We start from the raw sequence: 12,841 nt of genomic DNA, 5'->3' as shown, positions 1-12,841 counted from the left end.
TCTCTTGTCTCGTTCTTTTTGTACCTTCGGAATCGTTACTGCAGATGCCGTCTTTGTAATACCTAGACTCGGCGTATATTACCCAGCCGAACGGACATCTTGGAAATGCCAGTCAATTGATCTGTATCGCTTGGGCCTTCGAGTCCGTATTTTTGTATCGCTAGGGTTGATGATGATAACTAACTCTGAGCCTGCCTGGCTGAATGAAAAGAGTCCATTGGATTACTACGACAAGTATGAAAAGATAATACATTGTCCCTTCCAGATAGAACCTACAATGTCCCTCTCCTATAGATCACCGCTAGTAGATACATAACGAGCCTGCTCAGCAGCTTCTCATAATGACACATCTCTGCACCCACTCCGCGATCCCATTCCACACCTTCTGCCGCTCTTTTTCATCCCACCATTTGAGGATCAAGCAGTCGTGCACGGCGTCTTTTACGATATGCAACTTCACATCGACGCCATCGTGCTGCATCGCCCTATCAGAGACAAGTTAATCAGCGTGAGCCTATACCGTATGGAAATCATATAGCGTACCTGACAAGCAACCCAACCTCTCTCTCTAGCCGTTCCGCGTCGCCCATCATCACGAAGCACGGCGGGAAGTCGCGGAACAGCGACGTCCGGTGCGCAGGATTGACAGGCGCGGGGTTGAGATACAGCTGCGTGATGTCCTCCGCGAGCGGTGGGCCCGGGATGCCCTGCGCACCAGCGGCAAGCGGCTCCTCGGGCGCCTCCATCACCAAACTCAAATGACCGCTCGGCGCGCGTCCGTCCCGTTGCACGCCAACGCCCGACGTGACGCTCGTGATTCCCGACCGCCCACTCGACCCCGAGACAGCACCCGAGGCAAGGGAGTTCGCCTCATTCACATGGTATTGGCAGTCGGACTGGCCGGTCTCGCTGAGCGTGGTGTTGCCCGCATGCGTCGGGAGGGGCACGCTGGTCATCATGCCGATGTTGCCCTCCGCGGCCTCCATGGCTTGCAGCTGCAGCGGGCCGTACTGCCCGCCCTCGCCGTCCCACTCCACCGAATGCCCGTACGCGCGCAGAACGCGCGGCGAGGCGGGGGAGATGTAAGGCGAGTGGATCGTCTCGATTGGGTGGTGGCCTGGTGGAGGCGCGGAGTGAGTAGTTGGGGGTGGTGAGAGGAGGTGGAGACACACCTAGGAAGGTTTTCTGGAGAAGGGCGCGGGGTTCTGGGGTGTCTACGAGGTAGTCGGTGCATGAGTGTGGGCGTGGGATATAGGAAGAAGGTGCGATGGGGAATGCGTGGGCTAAAATTGTCCAGGTGTCAGCGCCGATGATGCGTTGTGACAGCGCGCATTACTCACAGGGATCGCAGGAAGGCTAGTTGATGAAAAGCATCCGTGAGTTCACCATACCTGATACAGCACAGTAGGCATCGTATATCACTTACCGATAACAGCAGCATCCCGTCCGGCATCGGCAATATACCTTCATCCCTGATCCACCTCGCAAGGCCAAGAATCAAATTTCCTCCGGCCGAGTCACCGATGAGGACGACCCTCGGCCTGCGGAATTCTGCATGGGCTGGGGCGGATGACGGAATGGACAGATTAGGAGACGAGTTGGGTGAGAGCTGGGTTGCGGTGCCAGGGTACCGGTAGATGCCGTCGATGTCCTTGGCGGCACCTAAGACATTCATGACGACGTGCGCGTAGACGGCCGCTGCGTCTTGGATTGCGCCCGGAACGGGAGCGTATTGGAGGAGCCTGTACTCCACCGCTGCGAGTGGTGCTTAGGGCCAGCATGTTACCCGTATGCGAGATTTATCTTACCATATATCTCAGTGAAGACCTTATCCTGGGATGAGGTGAGATCAGGCCGTCAGTGTCCTTCAGCGTAAGACGTACCTGGATCAAGCGCCGGGGGATCCGTGACGTTCCAGAAGACTCGTGAGCAGACATGTGGCAGAACCCGCCGCCATGCAAGAATATTCCAACGACGGGAGGGGGAGTAGAGGTAACCGTAGTTGCGGCTGATGTCGTGCTGATGATAGAGCGCAGGTCGACGCCCGAACGGTTAGGGTCAGGAGACTCGTACGGGGCCACTTCCACCTTGATTCGAGGACCTTTACCGTTGGACTTGTACTTCTCAGACGAGCTTGCAGAACGACGAGACTTCGTGCTCAAAGGAGTAGGCTCCTTCGGCCAGACGAAGCATCCCACCCTCTTGCACTTGACCTTCTCGTCCCTCACGATCCCCGTCTGTAGCTCCAGAGGCAAGGGCTCGACCCATTCAAACCGCGTCTCCTTCAGCTTTCCCGTCTCCTCGCTCTCAGGATTCCGCGTGCCCCAGGTCACGCCAGCGACCTCAGTGACCTTGTGTACCCGCTTCATAAACTTGACACATATGATCATGCGTATCGACCACGACGGCCGCGGCCGATACGACCTCGGCATAATGAGGTAGTATAAGGCCCATAGCGGAACGAGCAGCAGGGTCGTGAAGAGCCGCTGCACGACATAGATGGCCTTCCAGGGCTCGCGGGCCCAGGGCATGTCCTCTTGGAAGTCGTAGACGGGGGTATCATCGTATAAGCAGCCCATCGTGTGGCAGAAAATAAATTAACAGAAGGCGGGCCAGTCAGTCAGACATATATAGCGGTGGACATACAGTAGTGCAGCTTCGAGGCTGTTCCCCCAAGACTTATCGAGGGCGAGAGACTCCAGACCGTGCGACCAGCCACAGGTGGCGTTGCGGCGACTATTGCTCCCGGGCCTCGCGTCATAATCTCCCGCGATTTTGCCGAGACACCCCTTTATGGTAAACCACCTTCCTTTTCGAGGTTACTAAGAACGCGACCAAGGACGGGAGCACGCAAGCAGGCTGCATGGCTCGTTTGAGGTGTTATGGCACTCAAGGGGGGTTAGGGCTTTGTGGTTAAAGGCCCGCTATTTTTGCATCCCATTGAAGCCTACAAAGGGATATTTTCAGCGCATGTCGGAACCCCTGGGTAAATGGGAGTACTTGACATCAGCTGTCGTTGCTGTTTATCGTAAGACAGACCGCTAAGGAGAGCTCCTGTACGTACTGATCCCGTCTTTGCTCCGATATCAAGCGGATCATTGCCATCGCCCTGCGATCCTGCAACTTCCAAAAAGCGCCGCACGCGAAGAAGGATTCTCGGCGGGTGGACGGATATCAGAAGTCGCAAGCTAGCTTCCGGGTATCCAGTAAAATGCGTGGAGAGCTCACCGCAATGGAAGCTTCTATGCGATAAGTGGGTGCTCAAGTGACCGAGATGGACGGGAAATTAGGCATACAATCCCAAGTTCTTGCCATGATCGTACGAGAATCAATTACTGCAATCCCACGAGGTGCGTCGAGCACTCATATCTGCGGGGTAGAAGCGACTCATTATAGCAGGTATTCCGCCACACCTGAGGCGGACCGTGAAGTACTCATCTCAAGGTCACATAATAAAACTCCACAAAATGATTTCGGGGATGCTTCCAGTCGGTTCGAGCACCATTACTTGGACGTAGTTGGGAAGATGGGATAAAATTGTCGGTCTGCCTACCGTCGGACCCTATGCTACTTACCGAAGCTGCGGTGAGAAGCCAGGGTGTTCAACTTGCCGCGAAAGCTGGACAGAGGCGGAGAAAAGGACCTTACTGTAGCTCATGGCACAGACCGCGGATTTGTGTGTCCATCGGTACCTTGATCCTCTGGAGGTCTATGGATGTTTACAACGTGTCATGCCGCCTACAAAGCAGTTGAGTAATTCACAAGACAGCGATATGACATCCACAGCCGCTAGCCGCTAGCCGCGACTGCAACCACTGTGGATGGAAAGTACTGATACACGCAGATTACACTGCTGTTCGCTCTTCTGCATGTTGAGGGAATCACTCTGACTCGGACCGCTCACGAGTACTTCGCTGGAGAGTAATAGAAATCCCTGCCATGCCATGCGTGAGCTCGAGATGCAAGAAATTCAGCCCGCAGGAAACATACCTATAGCCCCGGATGGACCTGACGGGGAGATACGAAAAAGCCACCAGAGGAATGACTCTATGCTTCTTCGCGTGGAGGGTTTGAGTCATATATATGCTCTATCCGGGACCGAATGGTCCCTGCTACTTCTGAGGGAGTCCCTTAGTAGTTTTTCGATTGTCAGGGTGCTTACCAGAGAATATTTCATGACAGCCTGGCCTCGGTCGCGTTAGAACGGACAGAAAAATGGGTGCAGGGTTGAATTTTCGTGTAAGTGTACTATACAAGGCAATCTGAACACCCACTGTTCGATATATGCATGGGGGAACATCCGGCTGATCCCTCTGAATCGAGCTCCCTCCCGGGGTTCCATTATTCCCCGCATTCAGCATAGCTTCGAACTTGAATATCAAGCGCTACATAGAGGTGCCCCGATGCGGATAGAATCATATTCGTGGCGTATCTGACCTGCCTCTGTCCTTTGGTTTAATGTAGACGTCTTAAAATCCTAGATGTTATTAGTATAGAGGCTGCAGCTGCAGCCCCAGACTTTCAATGCGGCTTTTGCCGGGCCTCTTCAATATTCGAAGTCCGATGAGCGTGCATCGACTTCGTACTAACTTGTCGCACTCAACATCGTACTCAATACCTCGCCTCGCCGACAGCGACGACGACAACGAATATTCACCTATCAGAACAATCAGCTTGTCGTGCACGGCCTTACTGAACACCGCAGACAATAAGCGACTTGCTCACTGCCCACCAGAAGCAATCTCCCCGACCACCTCATCGCAACGCGACCCATACTCTGGATTTTCACTACCGAACCGCCCGTAGCTGCCTTATATACTCCTAGAATATTGTAAAATGGCGCAACAATCCCGTCCATCATCATCTGCATCGTGAGCGAATTCACCTACTACACTATGTCTTGTCGTTGACCATATTACGTAGCCCCGCCTCCTCAGCAAACGACTGGAAAGCCGGCCTCCGCCCGCCACCAAAAGACGCCCGCCCCCAAACCGAAGATGTGACAGCCACGAAAGGGCTCGAATTCGAAGACATGTACCTGCGGCGCGAGTTGCTCATGGGCATCTTCGAAGCGGGATTCGAACGGCCCTCACCCATTCAAGAAGAAGCCATCCCTGTCGCCCTCACCAAACGCGACGTCCTCGCGCGCGCGAAGAACGGGACGGGTAAGACCGCCGCGTTCGTCATCCCCGCCCTCCAGCAAATCGACGTCAACAAGAACAAGATCCAGGCACTCCTGCTTGTGCCCACGCGAGAGCTGGCGCTACAGACGAGCCAGGTGTGCAAGATCCTGGGAAAGCACATGGGCGTGCAGGTGATGGTGACCACTGGGGGTACGACGCTGAAGGATGACATTATGCGGTTGTCAGAAACCGTGCACGTGCTGGTTGGTACGCCTGGGCGGGTGCTTGATTTGACGGGGAAGAATGTGGCAGACTTGAGCGAATGTCCTGTATTTGTTATGGACGAAGCCGACAAGCTGCTGTCGCCGGAGTTCACGCCTGTCGTGGAGCAGCTGCTGTCGTACATGCCAAAAGAGCGCCAAGTGATGCTCTTCAGTGCGACGTTCCCATTGATTGTCAAGGATTTCAAGGTAAATAGTGTTGCCATGGTTTTTCATGCAGTAGATTAACATCTTCGTCCAGGATAAACACATGTCGTCTCCATATGAAATCAACCTAATGGACGAATTAACTCTCCGGGGTGTAACCCAATATTATGCCTTTGTCGAGGAGCGGCAGAAGGTTCACTGTCTCAATACCCTCTTCTCCAAGGTACGAGCGTCGCCTACGTCTTTCAAACATTTCGGTGACCTTGCCTTAGCTCCAAATCAACCAATCTATTATCTTCTGTAATTCCACGAACCGCGTCGAGCTCCTGGCCAAGAAGATCACCGAGCTGGGCTACTCATGTTTCTACTCGCACGCAAAGATGCTGCAGTCGCACCGCAACCGCGTCTTCCACGACTTCCGCAACGGCGTGTGCCGCAACCTTGTCTGCTCGGACCTCCTCACGCGCGGTATCGATATCCAGGCGGTCAACGTCGTCATCAACTTCGACTTCCCCAAGAATTCCGAGACGTACCTGCACAGAATCGGTCGGTCGGGGCGGTTCGGCCACCTGGGTCTCGCCATAAACCTTGTGACGTATGAGGACCGGTTCAATCTGTATAAGATTGAACAGGAGCTGGGAACGGAGATTCAGCCTATACCCTCGACTATCGACAAGAGACTCTATGTCGCCCCTGGAGCTGCTGAGGAGCAGCAGAAGGAGAAGGCGAGTACTGCGAATGGGCAGCAGCAGCCGAGACCACAGCAACACCAACAGGGACCTGCAAGACCGCCTCAGCAAGCACCTAATCAGGTCTTGTACCAGAGCGGTGCGCCTCCACAACAGCAAGTCAGGCCCAACGGAACCTCGCTGGGTCAGCCCCAGCACATAATGCAGCAGAGAGCGTACCCTGGCGGGCAGGTACCGGTTCCCACTGGCTACCGTGGAGGTGTCGCAGTTCCTCGCTGAGGACCGTCGGTCGTCGCTCGAGGCCCACGATCGTGGAAGTGGGAGGGAGGGAGAGGAATGCTAATCGAACGTCGCAAATTGACTCGGAGTGTCGTCGCTTCAGGCAAGGGTCTTGTTTCATATCTATTTCATTGTTTGTTTCCTCCCAATGTCCCCTCTTCGCCCTTTCGTCTGTGTTTTCTACCTGCTGCAGTCCATCTTTGGCTGATTCCCGTCAACTCTGCGATGTAGCATACAATCTCCCTCTTCTCTCTTTTGACCCTTTCTGATGTGGCGGGCGTTTCGTGCCAGGCGCGATGGTTTGATTGGTAGTGTGGTTAGAGCGGATCAGCGTACTGGCGTCCTCCTCCTGTAGTGTCGAATTGTACAGTACATTGACACTACACAGTACGCTGCTCTGCCTTCAGTCTGACTCGCAGCTTCGAGTGACATCTGCCATCTGTTTGCGATGGCAAATCATGCAGTGACGCGTAATATCGCAGAACGTAGCCTCTTTCCGTCTCCCAAACTCGTCTTCAGTGTCTGGGACGTCTTCGCCTAGCTGCACAAAATTCCTTCATGTTATAGCTCCAGACGACCGCGGAAGCAACTCACAGCACGAAGTCCGGACTTCGCGAGGAATTTGTAACGGAAATATGTCTCGACCCGACCTCCATCTCCCAATGTACGAGTTCTCCCCGTCGTCTGCTCGCCGACGCTCACCTGTTTCTCCGTCTGTTGATTGGCCGTCGCGGTCGCCATCTCCTCCCCGTGTGCATGGTCCCAGGTGGTCGCGCTCGAGCCGCGGACCAGTGAGACTGAAGTCACTTCTACGCGTCCGCCCGCTGTGGTTGATAGTGGTCGTGGCCGTGGCTGCTCTGTTCGTACTATTCGGGCTTACAGTCTACCAGCCCTACATCGAAATCCAGTTCCACTCGCGCGAATGGATACGGCAGCATATCACGCCGGAGACGGAGGGTGCGTGGTGGTCCAGCGAGAGTTCCACCCCGTCATGGTACGAACTCTCCAAGGGCGCCCCTCCGACGTGCTTCACGTCCGCGCTCTCGCCATCTTACAACTTGACGGAGAGCCTGTACGGTAAGCGGCGGTGGGAGGTGCAGAGCGGGGTCGGGATGAAGCTCGGTCGGGATTGCTACGAGTTTGCGGGGACGATTGGGAGGGGAGGGTTGGGCCTGGGGCCGACGGACGGGTATCTCGAGGCTCGGGAGCGCAAGATCTATCATACATACTGGCGGACGGACCTCTCACCCTTTAGCGACCGTCAAGCTCACATGCTCCGTTCCTTCTTCGCGACGCAGCCCCGCTCCACGTCCAAGCTCATTCTATGGTCCAACGGTGACCTGCTCCCGAACCCCATACTCTCGAACTTCCTGTCGCGATACCCCGAGTCGTTTGAGCTACGTGTGGTGGATATCCCGGAGCTGGCCAAGGGCACGGCTTTGGAGGGGACGAGCTACGTAAATGGGGCTGGCGTGAATGATAAAAAGGCTTGGATAGACGGTGACTTGATCCGTCTGCTCGTGGTGTGGAACGAGGGCGGAATATGGGTTGACATGGATATGCTTTTAACGAGGAGCCTCGATCCCCTTTGGGAGCACGAGTTTGTTACGCAGTGGGATTGTTACGGTAGGTGTTTCACTCTTTCTAGCAAAAGGGCTGCGCTAACAGTTCCGAAGACAAGCCCCTCCAGCCATTCAACGGTGCTTTACTGTCCTTCCATAAGCACTCACCCTATCTATGTCTCATGTTCGAGATAATGAAGCTATCCCCTGCACCGAGACCTGCGTCCACGGACTGGGGTTCACTGCTTTACCTGAAGGTGCGCTTAGATACTCCGGCCAGTCTTGCTGTTCTAACCTTTTCCAAGACGTACCGGACCCTCCTTCACCTCTCCATCCCACCTTTCCGCATCCTCCCCTGGTGTTTCATTGATGGCGGGTCGTGCAGATTGGACAATCGCCTACCAGACCCGTTCGTGCTCGATCGAGATGGCCGCACGGACCCTGCGCGTAGGTGGTCGACCGAGTCTGGCGGGGACCTCGATAAAGTGCTCGGCATGGTGTTTGGCGTGCACCTGCATAACCGGTGGGAAAAGGAGTTCCCCAGGGACGGGTGGGTGGACAGGTTGATCCTGAAAAAGTTTGATCGGGTGCTGGGGAGGAGAGACTCAGGGAGGGAGGAGTTATGAGAGGCACGGCGCGTGTATGGGTGCTTGCTTACGCTTTAGACTAATATTGTATGGTACGTCTTCATGATAAATTATTGATACCCCGGGATCGTCATGCGCACGTCTGGTGGTGTTGAGGCATTCCACTGTTGCAGGTAGTCCACAGGTGCCTCCAGACTCTGATCAATTCTACTCCACAAGTGCCTGGGCTTACCCGCCCAAAGGATCCCAGTGGCACATTCGTCTGCAGGTATTTCATGATATTTCTGAGACGACCTTTGCGCTGGTCAAGCCAGTAGTCATCCGCGGTCCGCGGAATGCTGAGATTTGATTCCGAGCTTACGCTTGATCCGACGCACAGCCACTTTGGCTTCAGAATCGACAGAAGATCGCATCGATATAATAGTGATCTCGATAAAGTTTGAAAGTGAGTGGAAGCAACCACGCAAAACGAGACATCCTCTGCAACCAACATACAGGAAAATCCGAAGTCATACTTTAGAACAAATGATGTGCACCAAGTTACCGTTCGCGTAGTCTCCCACCATTTTCTCAATCTTCAAACCGGCTTGTCTCATGAGCTCGGCGTACTGAGCGCCCGACCGTTGTTGCTAGAGACAAGCGATATGTGATTGGCACGGGGTGGGGGATACGATATGCTACTCACGGCATTGAAGGTCCCCATCATGATTATATCTGTGACGTAGGCTGTCCTGCTCGCCATCCCATAGTTCGCGAGCAAGGGCTCTGGCGCGGGCTCGAATGACCACGAGGAAGACTGTTCACGGCATGCGGGGAGCATGACATGGCCTATAATCACGATGCGGCTGCTCTCGTCCGCTGCCTCTGCCATTTGTTTCAGTATTTGAACGGCTTCTTTATCTGGCCAGTTGTGGCTGGATACGGTCAGAAAACGGCGGAAAGCGGTATGGCAGGGACACTCACATAGTTTGACGACAGAAGTACACTGCGGCACCGTTAACGGCATTCGGTTGGAAGAAATCGTAGGATTGGAATTCTACCCTGCCACTAGAGACAGCTTCAGGTAAATTCGTCTTCCAGTACTGAGCGTGCCGGAGACTCAGCAAGGATCTGCCATTGAGGCTAGGTACACTCACATCCTTTGCCTGCTCAATAGTAGCCGGGAGGTCTTCCACTATGACACGCAAATGGGGATGAGCTCTAGCGACGATGAGGCTGTGGGTCCCAACGCCGGCGGCTACGTCGACAACGACGCTTCCCGCCGGTAGATTCTTCCATCCAATATCCTCTAAAAGCGATGTAGGCTGTTACTCCTCCAGTCATTGAGGATCTTTCCGTCTCTCACCGTGCAGAATAAATTCAGGTACATTGTACATCTCCACTCCGACCATGGCATTGTTGAAGATGGATCGATACTTGGACTGTTCCGGCTGCATGAGCCAATCGAACATGCCGAGCTTCTGTCCAGTGACACGGGTGACAGCAGCGTTGTCTACTGAAGTGGAGTCAGCCGTGTGTGGGTCCAATATTGTCTCCGGTAGCTTGGCTGCAATGTTAAACTGGAATTCGGTGCTGCAAGGAGAAAAGCCAAAAGTTAGAGGCGGGGCATGTGCACAGGAGGGAACGGCCTTTAGACTTGCATGTAATAGCAGATAGCAGCACGCCCGTTTGTGCCCTCGAACCACTCGTGAGGCCTGGAGTAGAGGTCACTCAAGGATGAAAGTCAAATAAGCGGGTGTCAATCACTCTTGGGATCGAAGTATTTCGGCATCCTTCCCCGTGTCAATCTGAACACTGAGCCTGTAGAAAAGGAGGTAACAATCGCTTCAACAAATGCAGCCCGAAAGCTAAGTCACCTATTGTTGGCAAAGACATCCGGAGCCACCTCACGGAAAATATAATGCGAGGCAAGCATACGAAGGCAGCGGGCTATTAAGCATCAACCGGTCTGTCGGTATCCATAATTAGAGTGACAGGTCTGATATCTCCTCACCTAGTTTCTCCGGCTGTATAGGGCTAAACTTTGCGATATCCCGGACGTGAAGCCCCTTGTCACCTGCTGACCGCAGAGCTTCCGCAGCATGTGTCCGTATGGCCACATTCAGGCATGCAGATAGATGGTGCTAGCAGAGTGAATACAGAATCTAGTCAGATATTCTGTGTCCTGATGGATATGAAGAAAACCATACCGCGCTCGCAGAGTGGAAGATTTGGGTTGTCTGAGGCTGGACTGTATGCTGGAGCTGCGTACATGCCGCTGTAAGTGCGGCGGTCGCCTTGAGCACGTCGGGCTCGAAAGCGACCTCTGGCAGTCTCGGGTCAGTGCTTTCCAGAGACGGCAGAGGCTCGGAGCGAGCATTGTAAGCCTGCTCGATTTTGTCAACGCTCTCCGAGATGAGATTGACCAACTGTCGCAGGTGGGTGGTAGGACTGGCCATGGTAACTAGTTATCGAGTTCGAGCTATCAGATCCTCCACTTTATAATGACACATGGGGCATCGCGCAAGCATGCTGAGCCTATCGCCTCGACACGCATACAGGCACCTAAGCATGATACAGCGGGCACTGTAAATGAATCTGTGCTCTGGATGTGGCACCTATATGAACCTCCGCCGCATTCCCTGAAAAGGCGTTCAGCAACGTGACCAAGAAAGGCGAGAAGCGCAGCTATCTCACCATCAGAGCTTCCTTGAACTCGCTGCCGAGGGTTCTCACGCGTTTATAGGGTTCTTGCAGATCACGTACATACAAGCCCGCGGACATGAGCAGCCATACCCTCACATGCGTGTTCGCCATTGGCATCTCATCCGATGGTCAAGGCTTTCATTAATAACACAACTATGACACAGTAAGCAAGGACGACAACCTCACTCAGTACTCACGCGCTTGACAGACGATCACATCCGGAGAAACGGCAACAGCACCAAATACGGCATCCTATGAAAAACAAGTAGAGACTTTACAGGGGTGAATGGCAACCTCAACCCGACACGGGCTCGCTCGGCGTCGGGACTATCGGTTGCCGTTGTAGTAGCACTTCCTCCTGCTCGTTTCCGTTGTAGAGCACTCGGGTAGCCATATCCCCAGAGATAGTTGGTCGTCTGACCAGGCGGTCAGATTCCGCACGCCTCCATCATAGATTTCCGGACCTCATCTATCCCGAACCGTTCTCGCGCGGCCGCGGCGGTGACAATTGGTGGCAGACACGTCGGCGCCGCCTTCCAGACGTCCTCCCTAATCTTCGACAATCCAGCCCGGAGCTGCTTCGTCGGGAGGGAATCAACCTTGGTCACAACGGCCTGGAAAGTCCACCGTGTCCCACCCATGCTGAGGCACCTCTCGTGCAGGTCGGCTAGCACAAATGAGTCTGCCTCTTCCACGCCGTGTTTAGCGTTGATAAGGACATAGATCCTGCGGAGCCTGTAGTAGTATGCACATTAGGAAGTCTGGTGGTTGCAGAGGACACGGATTGGGCCAGCTTACTGGGAACGGTTTTGTATGTAATGATCCCAAATTTCCCCCCACTCTGGACGCCCCCGTGTGCCATACCCTGGCGCGTCCACGAGTACAAGCTTTCCTGGTCCCGGCCCCACACGATAGAAATTCAGGGATCGGGTGTGTCCCTGAGCTTATCTTCAGAGTCAAGGCAATAATCAACGAAGAACATTTCTCACAGCCTTTTTACTGGTATGGACGAGGTCTTTCCTCCCCATGACAGCATTTAACAGAGTAGATTTGCCGACATTGGCACGTCCTAGTCCGTTCTGGGTTTACATTTCCCCGAACGATGCTGAAACTACTCACCAGTTACCGCTATCTGTACCGCCCCGTTAATGGGGATGTTGGTGACCCTGGCAGAAACGCTCACCTCCGGTAACCCGTGCAGGGGCGGTATCTGAGCTACCAAGTAGGCAGAGCCGACAATGTCCGCATTCTGGTGGGCAAAAACATCTCCAAGTGTCGCCAGAGTTCTATGTCCGCATCGTATCCCCGAGAGGTCGGTTTTGAGACTGACGGCCCTTAGCATGCATGCATACGCTTGGACGCAGGTCCGAATGCCAACTCGATGAAATCGCGCGACAATGTTTGGGTATGTTAGGTTCCCAAGGCTTTGACAAATAAGGGCAAAATAAGGGCAAACTCCTCTCTATCTTTCTGTAGCCAATCAGAGAA

General features: G+C 54.2%; 5 protein-coding genes across 5 annotated transcripts; 2 read left to right on the top strand and 3 right to left on the bottom strand.

Moving 5' to 3' along the window:
* Positions 1 to 184: 184 nt before the first annotated feature.
* On the bottom strand, positions 185 to 2,656 carry GLOTRDRAFT_101205 (alpha/beta-hydrolase). Its single transcript, XM_007871169.1, has 7 exons — positions 1,884 to 2,656; positions 1,809 to 1,833; positions 1,427 to 1,755; positions 1,341 to 1,356; positions 1,173 to 1,283; positions 544 to 1,117; positions 185 to 485 (listed from the first exon to the last, which is right to left on the bottom strand). The coding sequence occupies exons 1-7, from the start codon at positions 2,577 to 2,579 to the stop codon at positions 326 to 328; spliced, it is 1,911 nt and encodes a 636-aa protein (XP_007869360.1). The 5' UTR covers positions 2,580 to 2,656; the 3' UTR covers positions 185 to 325.
* A 1,941-nt stretch (positions 2,657 to 4,597) lies between these two features.
* GLOTRDRAFT_140591 (eukaryotic translation initiation factor 4A-like protein) lies at positions 4,598 to 6,936 on the top strand. Its single transcript, XM_007871168.1, has 4 exons — positions 4,598 to 4,871; positions 4,924 to 5,593; positions 5,646 to 5,774; positions 5,824 to 6,936. Exons 1-4 carry the CDS (start codon positions 4,837 to 4,839, stop codon positions 6,517 to 6,519), a joined length of 1,530 nt encoding a protein of 509 aa, XP_007869359.1. The 5' UTR covers positions 4,598 to 4,836; the 3' UTR covers positions 6,520 to 6,936.
* An 854-nt stretch (positions 6,937 to 7,790) lies between these two features.
* GLOTRDRAFT_47383 (uncharacterized protein) lies at positions 7,791 to 8,707 on the top strand (the record flags this gene model as incomplete). The annotated part of the gene is made up of 3 exons (XM_007870977.1): positions 7,791 to 8,145; positions 8,196 to 8,338; positions 8,387 to 8,707. The coding sequence occupies 3 exons, from the start codon at positions 7,791 to 7,793 to the stop codon at positions 8,705 to 8,707; spliced, it is 819 nt and encodes a 272-aa protein (XP_007869168.1).
* A 553-nt stretch (positions 8,708 to 9,260) lies between these two features.
* GLOTRDRAFT_47390 (S-adenosyl-L-methionine-dependent methyltransferase) lies at positions 9,261 to 11,106 on the bottom strand (the record flags this gene model as incomplete). The annotated part of the gene is made up of 8 exons (XM_007870978.1): positions 9,261 to 9,582; positions 9,632 to 9,750; positions 9,805 to 9,956; positions 10,014 to 10,303; positions 10,415 to 10,468; positions 10,525 to 10,597; positions 10,662 to 10,791; positions 10,858 to 11,106. The coding sequence occupies 8 exons, from the start codon at positions 11,104 to 11,106 to the stop codon at positions 9,261 to 9,263; spliced, it is 1,389 nt and encodes a 462-aa protein (XP_007869169.1).
* A 377-nt stretch (positions 11,107 to 11,483) lies between these two features.
* GLOTRDRAFT_64950 (P-loop containing nucleoside triphosphate hydrolase protein) lies at positions 11,484 to 12,741 on the bottom strand. Its single transcript, XM_007871167.1, has 5 exons — positions 12,537 to 12,741; positions 12,473 to 12,485; positions 12,343 to 12,422; positions 12,152 to 12,291; positions 11,484 to 12,088 (listed from the first exon to the last, which is right to left on the bottom strand). Exons 1-5 carry the CDS (start codon positions 12,693 to 12,695, stop codon positions 11,782 to 11,784), a joined length of 699 nt encoding a protein of 232 aa, XP_007869358.1. The 5' UTR covers positions 12,696 to 12,741; the 3' UTR covers positions 11,484 to 11,781.
* Positions 12,742 to 12,841: the final 100 nt, after the last annotated feature.

The sequence above is a fragment of the Gloeophyllum trabeum genome (assembly GCF_000344685.1).
Source record: "Gloeophyllum trabeum ATCC 11539 unplaced genomic scaffold GLOTRscaffold_00013, whole genome shotgun sequence".
Taxonomy (NCBI): domain Eukaryota; kingdom Fungi; phylum Basidiomycota; class Agaricomycetes; order Gloeophyllales; family Gloeophyllaceae; genus Gloeophyllum; species Gloeophyllum trabeum.
This window is presented reverse-complemented; position numbering and strand designations above follow the sequence as displayed.

Bases quoted from the DNA above. Each gene is read 5' to 3' on its own strand.
- GLOTRDRAFT_140591 (XM_007871168.1), top strand. From the start codon at position 4,837: ATGGCGCAACAATCCCGTCCATCATCATCTGCATC. The intron at 4,872-4,923 runs GTGAGCGAATTC...CATATTACGTAG, and splicing joins CGTCCATCATCATCTGCATC to CCCCGCCTCCTCAGCAAACG. The intron at 5,594-5,645 runs GTAAATAGTGTT...ATCTTCGTCCAG, and splicing joins TGATTGTCAAGGATTTCAAG to GATAAACACATGTCGTCTCC.
- GLOTRDRAFT_101205 (XM_007871169.1), bottom strand. From the start codon at position 2,579: ATGGGCTGCTTATACGATGATACCCCCGTCTACGACTTCCAAGAGGAC. The intron at 1,834-1,883 runs GTACGTCTTACG...ACCTCATCCCAG, and splicing joins TCCCCCGGCGCTTGATCCAG to GATAAGGTCTTCACTGAGAT. The intron at 1,118-1,172 runs GTGTGTCTCCAC...CGCCTCCACCAG, and splicing joins TCTCCAGAAAACCTTCCTAG to GCCACCACCCAATCGAGACG.
- GLOTRDRAFT_64950 (XM_007871167.1), bottom strand. From the start codon at position 12,695: ATGCTAAGGGCCGTCAGTCTCAAAACCGACCTCTCGGGGATACGATGC. The intron at 12,292-12,342 runs GTGAGAAATGTT...AGATAAGCTCAG, and splicing joins TCCATACCAGTAAAAAGGCT to GGACACACCCGATCCCTGAA. The intron at 12,089-12,151 runs GTAAGCTGGCCC...ATACTACTACAG, and splicing joins TACATACAAAACCGTTCCCA to GCTCCGCAGGATCTATGTCC.